General features: G+C 46.9%; 1 protein-coding gene across 1 annotated transcript in view; it reads left to right on the forward strand.

The window, feature by feature from the left end:
- The window catches only part of col24a1 (collagen type XXIV alpha 1 chain), a gene marked incomplete at its 5' end in the record, with an annotated part of 106,599 nt that overhangs the window by 19,063 nt on the left and 74,633 nt on the right, over nucleotides 1-12,903 (forward strand). The window contains 4 exons of the mRNA XM_080010460.1: nucleotides 1,254-1,307; nucleotides 4,189-4,242; nucleotides 9,902-9,955; nucleotides 11,847-11,900. Coding sequence (XP_079866586.1) covers nucleotides 1,254-1,307; nucleotides 4,189-4,242; nucleotides 9,902-9,955; nucleotides 11,847-11,900 — 216 coding nt within the window. The remainder of the gene's footprint in view (nucleotides 1-1,253; nucleotides 1,308-4,188; nucleotides 4,243-9,901; nucleotides 9,956-11,846; nucleotides 11,901-12,903) is intronic.

Below are 12,903 nucleotides of genomic sequence, written 5' to 3' on the forward strand. Positions count from 1 at the left end.
CTGTGATGGGAGGCCCATTCGGGATACACCTGAAAGGAACATTTGACTCGGTTGGAGATCTCCATCTCTCTTTTGCGATGCAATACAAACACATCTTTTAATCTTCCGGGCGGCTGTTATCACAAGCAGTCGTACCCCGGGGCAGCAAGCCAACGCCACTGAATAAGCTCCAGTAATCATCTGGGTTTACTTTGGCTGGAGCCGTTTGTGGTAATGTAATGTATGTTATGCTGTGATGTACGTTAAGCCACCGGGGACTTTGAGAGACTTCCCTTTTTTCAAATTGTGCTTGTTCTCCGCTGCTCGTCGTCCCTGCCGTCGGGGAAGCCGAGGCGAACCCACGTTCATCCACCGCAGCCCACGAGCCAAGTTTGCCTCAATCAGCGACAATCGAAAGGCATTCCCTTCTCACTCCCCTTTTGCATTACATCTCGGGATAACAATCCCGAATATCAGACAAGCTCGCGTGGAGAACGTCCGGATTTTCGGTCTTGGAATTGCCGATTGTGCAGCCGCACAGTTCATGACGTTCTGCGTGTGCGCTCTGCACTCGAGCCAGTGCGTCGGTGTCTTTCAGCGACGCGCAGCACAAATGGATCTCTGAACAATTAGAGTCCATTGTTTCCTCGTCGCGTGGGTGAATCCCACTTTTTCCTCCGCCCGTTTTTTCTTTCATACATGTGTCCCGTCGCGTTCGGTCCATATGTTTCATGCCGTGTTTTGTTCCTTTCTTCTTTCCATGACAACGGTTTATGTTAATCCCAGAGCTGACCGAAGTCTTATGGGGTCGGACTCAGAGAATGTAACTTAACCCTCCTGCTCGGAGCTTTCCTAATAGCGGTTTTTAGTTGAAAACACTTGGCTCCTTTCTTTGAACTCAATAGCTCTTACATAAATATAGCACGTACTCATCATGGCAGAGGCCTGCACAGTCAACTCTGTTATCGCTTTCCATTGACATACTCTCACTCTCTCTCTCTTTTGTCTCCCACCCCCCCTCCGCACTTACTCACTCTCTCCCTTCCTCGCTCTCTCTATCTCCCTGTTACCACATGTCTTCCAACTAATCTGCTTTCACTCTATCTTTTTTCTCTCTCCTCTGTCGTTCACCCTCCCGCTGTTTCTCTTAACCCTGAACCCTTCCCCGTCTTCCTCTGCCCTCTTCTCGCTCTCTCTCGCTCTCTCTCTCTCGCTCTCTCTCTCTCTCTCTCTCTCTCCCTCTCTCCCTCTGCCTCACTCTCTTTCTGATCTAGGGTCCTCCTGGTCCCGCCGGTCTACCTGGTCCTCCAGGAAAGAGAGGTCCTCGGGTAAGTACACTACTGCATGCAGGGTTAGAGGGATGGGGTTAAAAAGGCTTGACCAGTGGTGGCTTTGGCGGGCAAAAGGATAGTAAAGGGTTTTCGGGATGGGAAGAGGATGGGGTCTTTCATTACACTGAAGGTCTAACTTAAGAGAGAATTAGAGCTGGATGTGTATTTTTATACAACTATCCCAGAAATAGTACACCCGTGGAGCCAAATCAGCAACAGAACACCCATTAATATACTCACCCAAAGCTCACCCATTAATATACTCCAATATACTCCAGATGTGTGCGTTGTCATTTTGATGGTGGAATTGTGCTACAGAGGGAATGGAATTCTAAGGAAATTGTAAAGAGTTTTAACCGAGAAATAATCTGCCTTTTTCGGTCAAGCCCGTTTGATTGATCCCAAAGACGGCAAAGAAGCTACGCCAAGACCGTGCAAACGCAACGTCACACGTGAAGTCCAAAGAGGTGGCCAGAGAGAAGGTTCAGGGCAGGTTTACTGGCGTGCAGGAACCAAACCTGCTAATTAGGGAGCATTAGTGCATTGGATTAGCATTCTTCCAATGTGCCCTCACCTCATCTTTCAGGGGAGCGGCAGACACCGGCCATATGTGGGGCTTCAGCCACAGCCTACCACTGTGATCCAGCTGGGAATGGGACGGTGGTGGTGGTGGTGGTGGAAGTGGGCGTTTGCTGACAGACATGTTTGTGGGTTTGCGTGATTGAAATCAGGAACGAGGCTCTAGTTGTAATGGTGCGTGACAAGGGGGGAATAGTTGGAGTGAGAGGATGCATGCGGAGTTTACTCCTCCGTGTCCTTGGACCGTGGAGGCACGGTGACCGAACGCGGCCAGATGCACACCGCGGCACCGGGAGGCGGTTTGCCGGGCGCATTGTCTTGCCGAGCTCCAGATCGCTCTGCGTTTCAGGACTGTCAGGATGCAATCACCGCGGTCCCGCTGCCAATGGCCGTGTGTGACCAAGGGGCCAATCAGAGTGAAATGTGGCCATGACATGTTCGCATTTTGGAGAATCTTGGGAGAGAGACATTGCATGAATTGAGTTGAGTCTCAAATAGAATCTAGGGGTCGGATTGATTGCGCTTGATTTGTGTATCGGGAATCATATTTGTTGTCTTTTTATGCAGGTTTACATATTGTAGAAAGAAAGAAAGAAAGAAAAGGTTCTTTATCATGATGCTTCATGATCTACGTACCTCTCTTCAAGCCGGGTGTATTTGATACAAATACAATGATTTTAATACTGGTACTGAAGGAGAAATATTTTTTCCCCCTACCAATTCCATTTTTTCACAAGAGATATTCAGTCAAAGCTCATATACAGCACTGCTCTAAAAATAATACTATTTCTAGAATTCCTTTTAACAAAAGTAATGTTGCATGATACCCTTGGTCTTAGCATACAAAATGATTTGTTACAAAACCTTTTCATGCTTAACAGTACCGATGCGTACCACAACAGTACAGAATTCCAATTCCTAGCCTGCCTCGGTGCCAAGAAAACATACAGACAGATGAAAGGCAGACTGGAAGATGGACTGACACACACACACACACACACACACGCACTCAGGCGCTCACACACACACACACACACACACACACACACGCACACACACACACACACATAGCCACCACCACCACCACCCTCTAGCAGCCAGCGGTTGCAGTAAAACCGGTTTTCTAGTAAAAGGCTGGGGAAGCATATGGCTGTTCCAGAACGTACTGTAAAGCCGTATATGATGAGTCATAAAGTGGAGGCACCGGATTATTATGTGGTGGGATTTTAGGGCCGTGTGTGATGCTGAGGTCGTGTCGGTGTCTGCTGGCCCAGTACACAACATTGACGTTATCAAACTCGGGGTTCCCGGGGACAGATGCCAGGTTCTATGATGAGGGGCTCCTGCCCCAGAAACTCTATGTCCATGTGATATTAATGGTTGAATAAACAGCGGCCAGAAGGCTGCAATCCCTGTAGGTAGCACCGAAATGGATGTTGCTGTTCTATAATAGAACCCCACAACAAAAGCCCCCATTAGTCTGATCACGTGAACAATTGAGGATATAATAGCTCATTTTTGAGTCTTGGGGAAACTGGGAAACGTGGACAATTTCACCATAACCGTTGGTTATTCACTTTGGGGCAGATTAGCGACCCTGTATATGTTGCAGACTTTTAAATGAGGAAGAATAAATTAGCAATAAAAAACTGCATAAGAGTGGACCTTTTTTTATTTTTATGAAATGCCAGACAGGGATTATTCTTCTACTTCTTTCATTTTCATTCAATTCCCTTTTGATCCATTTGACGGTTTCGGAACCGAGGTTCGTCTCGATGATGTCAGCGATGATGAACGGGCTCTTTGGAAGAGAACCGCTTCTCATTTCATTGTGTTTGGGAGGAGCAGTGTTTTTTTTCGTGGAGAGAGCCATCAGGACAGCAGGGGTGCAGATGTGCAGGAATGCGATGTATGTAGAGTGCATGTGTGTATGTGCATGTGCATGTGCCGCATACCTGTTCAGTTCAAGGAGTGGGGATTGTTTCGACCCGCAGGGGAGGAAAATCTGCGCTATATGTGGTTTATGCCGAGGTATATGTGCGACTCCGAGAAAAACAGTTAATCACTCACTTGTAGATCCACAGCATATTTCATTTCATCCCACCTCACGTGAACACTCTCACCTTATCACTCCATCTGCAGATTAGATCACAGCTGGAAGTTTTTGCCACCATCTGACTCACCTTAAGTGCTGGACTGCCTTTGTCATGTGCCGTTAGTTAATTTCTCCCCTTCCGCTCCTTCTCTCTCTCTCTCTCTCTCTCTCTCTCTCGCTCTCATGCGTCTGCATCTGTTTCAGGGTCCCACCGGTCCACACGGAAACCCAGGGCAGCCTGGTCCACCTGGCCCCAAGGTAGGTTTCCCTCCCCCTGTGCTTGCTGTGATACAGAAGGCTCCCTGGGAACCCCCCAGCGAGGGTCCTGGTTAGTATTTGGGGAGAGGGAGGGGGGGGGGGGTGTGCGGCGTGGAGTGAGACAGATGGGTCGCTTTAGAGCCCCGGCCGAGTGCAGGGACTCGCTCGCTCGCGGCTAATGTCTTGCTCTGCGTTACAGAACACGCTGCTGCGTACCACGACCCGCTCTTTCCAATGGAAATAAACCAGTTCCGTTGGAGTCAAAGGGGAGCCAGTCTAGTGACAAAACAGAAAACTGGTGTGCTCTTTTGCAAGAGGAGGGTGTTTTGAACAAGGTTTTACTCAATGATGTCATTCAAAAACAATGCGCCTCTTAGGAGGTGGCAACTGCGCCTCTGAATTTGACCTTTGAAAATGATACCTGGTCTCCATAACCTAGAGAGCCTTGAGTGACAAAATATAATCTGATGATGTCAATTCCCCTTCACTTTCTTTCTTCTGTCTTCTACCAGAAGGGTCATCAGTGAGAATAAGATAATACTTTTTTATTTTTTTTCACTGTTGAGTTGGGTGGAATTACAATCCAACGTCTGAACAGTCAAAGTTGCACATGCAGAGCCATTCAGGTCTCATTACGGCACTCAGTCGGCGGTCACGTACTGAAAATCGACACGACCAAATCATGGAGTGCTTAAAGCTATGCAAATTCCAAAACCCGTACTTTTTGCCGTCCTTGTGGTGGTGAGGGAATGATGGGAGTATTAGTTATGGGAGCACGGGATGGTGGGCGTTGCAGGCTTAAGTTTCATCAGTGTGCATTGGATCAAGATTTGGAAGTAAGAGGAGGGCACAGCCAGATTGAGCTCTCCCGCCGTTACGCCCCGAGGTCGTTTTCTGTCACTTTTATAAACCGAAACGGTTTCCACCAATCATGTGAGAGAGAAGGGGGGAAGAGGATGTAAAAAAAAAAAAGAAAGAGGAAAACAAAACCCCCACTATATTGAGAACAGTAGATTTAATCAGCACATGAAACCAAAGACAACGTCGTCCGTTGCCCGAAGCCATTTCTTTGACTGCGATGTAGCCTCCACTTCTCTCTTTTTATTATTTTCGTCAATTTGTCAATGGGAGCCGTCTCCTCCGCCTCCTCCTGGGAGGTGGAGACACCAGACCCCGGCAGGTTTCATCGACTGCTCATACGTCGGCGTGCTTCTAAGGTGGGGTGTGTGTCAATGACTGTAAAATGTAATACCTGCTTCCATAAGCGTGGAATTACTGTGTACAGTGTAATGTGTACAGTAATTACATGTCACTAGTTCCGATATTCAAAGCTTTTGTTAAAGCAACACCATGTAACGTGTTTACCTTGAAATAACAGCTTCAGAATCATTTTGATGGAACACTGACTTGTAATATGGAGAATGGCACCTCTTTCATTCTCCCCCACCCCCTGAACGCCTGTTCTTGCACTATGTAACTTCTGTGCTCGGGTTCCAAAACTACGGGAAAAGAGTTTTACGCTTTACTTAACAACGTCACTTGCTTGATGTTTGAAAATTATAAACTTGCCCGTCAAAGTGTCAGGTAATAACGCTCATACAAAACATTGCCGCTCCACCTCTCGACGGTGCGGATGAGATGGGCCAGGGGTGCGCCTCGGAGCTCCGGGAAGCGGCAAGTAAGGGCCCCTGTTACCTCGGGGTACTTTATATTTGTGTTTGTAACATAGACTGTTACTGAAACGTGACCAATGAGGTTGAAATTTGTTCAGTAAAATAAATTATTCTCGGAGACCGGACTGAGTTTTACGACAGTGGTGTAAAAGTGCAAACCAAATGTTGCATAGTGCCGCTTTAAACTTATGGTCATGCGATGACTTCCGACTCTCTAGGTCAATCATGGCGATCGTCACAAAGGTATGTCATTACGATCGCAATAAATCTTATCAATGGCTTTTGGTGTTTATTGGGCCAGCTCTAAAAATCTGCTCTACTTGTATTTTTTCCTCGTCTGTTAGTGTTTTTGTGTTCTTCCTGAAGTTCCTGTAGGCCTGCTGGCCCCGCAATAACGAGAATGTGCTCGCCAGGTGTCCTGTTGTGCACGGGCCAGAATGTGACGCTGCTCTTGGAGCCCTGTGATCTCATTCATTTAAAACTTCTGGGGCCTTGATACTGTCTGCAAGACGTTGATGCGTTACACTGTAACCGCGCGCATGTGTGCATGTAGACCTGCTTTGAAATGCAGTGTTGTAATACCAACATGTTTTGATGCGGTAGGCATGGTGATGAATCATTATCTGTAGTTTGGGATCTTTCTGTGGTGTTCCCCAGCTACTAGTAAGACTTTAAAGGACTCGGGAGTCTGGAGTCACCTCGGCAAAAGAGTTTGTTTGTTTTGTTTATAATTCCTCACTAGTGTTATGTCTGATCATAATAACTTAATATGACCTCAGTTATTCCATCGTTATGTTACCCTTTTTCTTTGTTTGGCAGAGAATGATGGATGTAAGTAAATGAAACATACTTCCTGGGGATAAAACAGTAACAAATGCATACAAAGACAATATTTTTTTTTTTACACAAAATGAAACGACAGCCATAATTATTACACTACAATTATATAGAAGTGATTCTGAAAGATAATATAGGAGAGAGGCTGCTTTAGAATAAGTATGAAACAGGGGCAATGAAGTCCAATGCAGGTTGCAGTGTTTCAGTGTTGCATGTGGCCAGCGACATGAAATCATTTATCATCATCTATGAAAGGCAGATGATCGCGAAAAAACGATATCTTCATTTCTGGCAGTGGTTTAATCGAGGGATTGCTTAAAATATTGCCCACCAGGTACAGTACGCGGTGTGAGCGAGTAGCTTCTTCATGCCCTGTTGACGGGAGGCAGACCATAAAGCACTGCAAGAGCTGGCCTGTTTTACTGGAATAAGAGAGGATATGGATTGTTCAGTTGCAAGCTGGTTCTTCTCACTTTAACTAGTATTGATTGTGGTTTCTGTGTGTGAAGTTGCCTGTTGCACTGCCAGCAAGAGTGCAATCCCATGAAAAAACACACACAACTGTTTACCAAATGGCGCCACAGAGGAGAATTAAGGACCTTCAGCGTAACCCAAAATAAGCAGGCATCGGCTCCTGCTGTAATTGCTTTCTGCTGCTGTGGCAACCTTATTTCACGTGGCATTTCGGTGTTGCGACCGAAAAAACCAGGCACAGCCAGATGTGGGCACAGCGTGACGCGGGGGAACAGGGGACAGGGGTGTCGGCTTGGCGGTCATTAACATAAACACCGTTACTACCGCAAAGCTGGCACAACTCACCTGAGCCTCAGAACACTGGGAGCCCACAGGCTGCCGTCGCGGGTCCTCGTCAGAGCTCACGGTACCCCATCAGTCATGACACTCAATTTCCTCCAGAATGTCGGAGTTGAAGGGAGGAAAAAGGAAAACATGTTGACCTTTCATTATTGCTTAGTTCCCTTCCCAGATAAGGCCAGATGTGTTGGGGCGCACTGGCACAGTACAGCTAAGAAAACGGACTGTATGGTGCGGTATCTCCGCGCTCACGGCGTTCCGGCGTTCTCCCCACAGCCACTGGGACACCGCCAAGTTGAAAAACCCCTCGACTGTCCTCAGTACGGCAGTGGGAACAGAGAGCCATTCTCCTCTGATCTGCACACGTTGTAAGTGATTATCGCGGCGCCTGAGGATGTTGTTTGTCCATATAGCAGAAGAACAGAGCACTTTATGGAGGGCGTTTTATGGGTTACTATCTCCTCGCCCAACTCGCCACGTGCATAAAGGGAGGAATGTCCCATCTTTCCTCGCTGATTAGTCCAGCAGAGCGCCTGGAGATGGATGAATGGACGAGTGGATGTTTCAGGCTGTCTAGGGTGTTAAACAAGTCTTGTGGCGTTGCATCTTGATTAGTCTGGCGGTCAGGCTGAGTGAACCAGGGCCATTCACAGCTGCAACCACTAAGATACCAGTTAAACTAGGGCTACGCAATGTGTCATTATAATATCAATATTATGATTACAATAATATCATTTTCTGTACTTCAAACTGTTCTAACAGATGGGTTTACAGTACCTGCTTGGTGATAATATTCAAATGACTTCAATATTATTACGTAATTCTTTCTCAAATATTTCCCATGTGGAGTTGCTATAGGTTGAACATTTCTTGCAAAAAAAAACAACCAGATTTGCATCCCTTTCGGTTGTGTTTAAAATAAATTTCAACCCAATTGTCTTTGGTTAGTCTGCATGCGTTGAACCAGGTAACATTGCTTGATATCCATAATTCAGTTTCCATGCAGTGCTGTTCTGGTGCGGGAGAAGCTGCAGGAACATGTTATCAGTTTTGTCTAAAGTGTTGTTCTCTTGCTCATGAAAATGTGATCAGTGCAGAAATGTTGTCATGAATTCCGGATTACTCCTGATCACACATGAAGAATGCATACGGTTCTTGTTTTTCCCCTGATGGTGTTCATAATGGAAACCATAGGATCAAGGCAATTACCCCAACTGCATTTTGTGTGTGTGTGGGTGTGTGTGCGTGCGTGCGTGTGTGTGTGTGTGTGTGTGTGTGTGTGTGTGTGTGTGTGTGTGTGTGTGTGTGTGTGTGTGTGTGTGTGTGTGTGTGTGCATTTGAGACATTTGAGTGTGTGTTCTGTAGTTTAGTTTATGTGGTTCCATGTCTCTCTGGTGTAAAAGTCTTCATGTTTCTGTTATGTGTGTGACTGTGTGTGTGTGTGTGTGTGTGTGTGTGTGTGTGTGTGTGTGTGTGTGTGTGTGTGTGTGTGTGTGTGTGTGTGTGTGTGTGTGCTTGCATGTGTGTGCATTTGAGACAGAGAGAGATAGTGAGAGAGAGAGGGGGTGGGTGTGGGGGGGGGGTGGTTACATGCAGGCACGTGTTTTACGAACATCATCGAGAGGGAATAAAGCCGAAAACGCCGGCTCTTCCTTTCGCTGCCGACGCTTACGTCCCGTGCGCTTCCCTTCGGTGCCGCTGCGGAGGTTTTTTGTTCGCCGTCGCGAGTATTTTCTGGGCCTGTCAATGGGAGTCGAAAGAGCAGCTGAGGGAAGGAGTCTTCACCCGTTCAGCGGAGTCGAATGTGTGTCAGCGTGGCGTCTTTCATCGGGACTGAAGGGGAAGTGTTTGGGAACCGCAACCCAACGAAGAGAAACCGCAGAGATCAGTCTGCTTGGATATTGCTTTCCCCTCTCCTGCCTTCGCTATCTGCATCCTTCCTCTCAAAATCTGATAAGAACGCTGTTGTGGTCATCTCGAGATCCATGGGCTGCATTGGTGTCAAACGGAAATACTCACGTTCGGGCTGAAAATCGCTCTCCTACAGTAAGGGATTGTGTTCGTCACGGTTTGGTCTTTGGAGCCATTGGAATGAGATGAGTCTTTTAACTGGCCAAGCTGACGGTTGTTTATTACAGGAAAGAAAACACATCTACGGTTGGCTTTGATGGCGATATGATTAATCCCAGAAGGGGAACAGCCAAACAAGTGAATAAAAGGACAACCCCCGAAAAAAAATAAATTCAAAATCGGCATGCCATCAAATCAGTGTTTTGTATTGTGATCTTCTGGGTCTTTCTCATTAAGTCCTGAACCTGAAACCTCTTCTGTGCTAGGGTTCCAAGGGAGACCCAGGACTGTCCCCCGGTCAGGCTCCACCTGGTGACAAGGTGAGCAATCTGCCCCTCCTCCTCCTCCTCCTCCTCCTCCTCCTCCTCCTCCTCCTCTCTCTCTCCATCTCGCTCTCTTGAATCTCTCTATCCGCCTTCCAACTCCAATAAAACCATTTGTCTATATCCTCCCTTCATCTCTAGCGCTGCCGTGATTGCGAAATTATAGCTGACGATTAATGGTCCTACACTTTTTAAAGATAATTTCATGTCACCGTTATCACAGTGTTATAATGCACGTCAACCAGGTGGACAAAAGCCATTTATTGGTATTGAACATCGGGACATAAAATTAAAGGAAGACGATGGTTCAAGGATCTCCAAGGATCAAGGGTCCAAAATCAGGTGGTCACGTAATCATTGTTCAGCTCTGGATTTCAGCCCGGACAAATGAGGCGTAGCTTGCGGAGCTATTTCTGTCAGACAACTTGACGGCGCCACGCGCGTCCCCGCCCTTGTGGGCCGTCCTATATTGGACAGCCAATCCCCTCTGCCCTACCTACTCTGCCGCCTGCGTGCGGCGTTGCTGCGCCCCCTCCGCCCCCTCCGCCCCCTCCGCCTCCCCTGCATCCACCTTTTGGGCGCTACTCTTCCATCCAACGGGGGAATTTGCACTCGTCACTCCTATATAGCTCACTAAGTATGGCCATGTTTGCTGCACACCTCGCTGGGAGGGACGAGCGGTAGAGCCCCAGACGCCGACCACAAACCGTGCAAAATGAAGATCATTTTATTGTCAATCTCAGAGTTGTCTGGACGAACTTGTTTTTTTATCATCTTGATCAACAGCAGAACATGTTGTTCTTTTCCTCCGCCAGACCTTTTGTTTATTCGTTCAGCAGCTGCTTATCTTCCATCCCTCCTCCTCTCTGCCTGTCTGACTCACTCCATTATCTCAGATCCGTCTGGCCTCACCTCCACTTGATGTCTCCATCCTTCTCCGCCCTCCTCCCTCTTTGCCCATTGCTTTCAATTCTCATCACAACAATGATTATTTTCTTTTCTTGGACCCAACGCAACATTCTTTGACCTAGTTAAGGTGAAATCTCCAGCCGAAATTCCCAGGCGAGAGGTTTTTAAGCTTTGCTGGAAGATCCAAGAGCGCGCCTGAATCAGTTGACCGGGAATCATTCAAAGTAATCCTGTAAATTGTTGCACCATAGACAAATGATGGGGCCGATGTTCTCCCAAACTCAAGCTGTGCACATGTCCAGGCTCATGCACCTTCCGCCCCGTCAAATGATCACTCATTAATACAAAAATTCATTCACCCTCGCTCGGCTTTTTAGCAGTTTTTGGCTTCAGAAAATGTTTTCTCCGTTTGGCCAAGAACCGTGACACATCAGTTTCACTCCTTTTTCCATGTCAGCCAGTAACACTGCACTTTTTCAACTGTCATTCATGTGACCGCAAACATCATTTGTTATGTTTATACTTATCGGTGTTATTAAGTTTCAACATTAATCTGTATTTCACTGGCTATAAAATGAACAGACATCCATCCCCCAGTTATAATGGTCGAAATAAACCAGAACAGGGAATTTGCAATGAATGTATATTCAACTTTATTTGTTTGTGGGCGTAACAGTGTCACTCCAGCCACTCCGTAGGAATGTCTACGAGAAAGAAAGTCCCAGCAGGTTATTAAAACAATTTAGGGATTTCTTTTGGTGTGTGACCAAAGAGTGTGGTAATCTCCAGCAAGTACTTCAAAAACGATCAAAAATGAGTTATCAAAACCGTGGTTTGTGTCATTATGACATTTTATATTGCCCATTCCGGCACCTTCAGAGAAGCTTTGTGAATCGCTCTTTGTCTGTTGTACGTGAAAGGGGGCGCGTTTATGTCTATGTTAAACCCATTTTTAATCAGCTTTGTTTTTTGACTCCAGGGCGAGAGAGGTCCGCCAGGTTTGCCCGGTCCGGATGGCTTCCCAGGTCCCGTGGTATGTGTCGAGCTGTCCTGTCATAAATTTGATGTCATTTATTGAAGACAATCTCTCTCAAAGAGCTCATGATACTCTATGTACTATACACGACACTGCATTGAACCACTGGACAGGAGGAGCACTTGTCAATATAGGTATTGGCGTAAAACTGAGCACACACAGACACACATGCACGCACACGCACACGCACACACACACACACACACACACACACTGTAACAATGTTCCCACTGTGTAACCCTGCTAAGTGTTAGCCACTGACGTGAGCCAAGGCCTCAACAGAACAGTGTTAGGTTACCCAGCCCCCGAAAGAGTCTAAAGCCCACCCTGCACTCTTCCTGCCTCGCTCTTTCTCTCTTTCCCCCTCAGGTTCTCTCTCTTTGTGCCACTGTCTCCATATATCTGCAGTATATATACTGCACGTCCCTCGCTCTCATCCTTCTTTACGCTTTCCCGATTCCCAAGTGTTTTTCTCTTTGACTCTTAGACTCTCGCTCGCGCTCTCTCGCTCTGATTGTTTTCTGTGTGATCTGCCATCTTTGGCCAGACTCCCGTGTCACCTGAACCCGATACGCTTTGAGGTCAAAGGTCGTCCCAAAGAGGAAAGGCATTCTGGGGGCCGGGGTCAGGGACTGGCTGGCAATGACAGGCCCACCGCACCATGACCCTGCAAATGAGAGAAAACGCACACGCGTGCACACGCACGCACACACACGCACTAACACACACACACACACACACACACACACACACACACACACACACACACACACACACACACACACACACACACACACACACACACACACACACACACACACACACACACACAGGTATAGGTGGTTTATGGAGTAATCTAGAATGAATGGTAAATAGAACAGCTTTAAAACAGCTCTACAACATTTTGAAATCGTGAGCGTAAATCAGGAGATGCATATAATACATTATATGAAAAAAGAAACCAGCATTAAAGCCTTTTGGATTATGAGGACACCACATC

Source organism: Zeus faber (assembly GCF_960531495.2).
Source record: "Zeus faber genome assembly, chromosome: 1".
In the NCBI taxonomy this organism is placed as follows: Eukaryota; Metazoa; Chordata; class Actinopteri; order Zeiformes; family Zeidae; genus Zeus; species Zeus faber.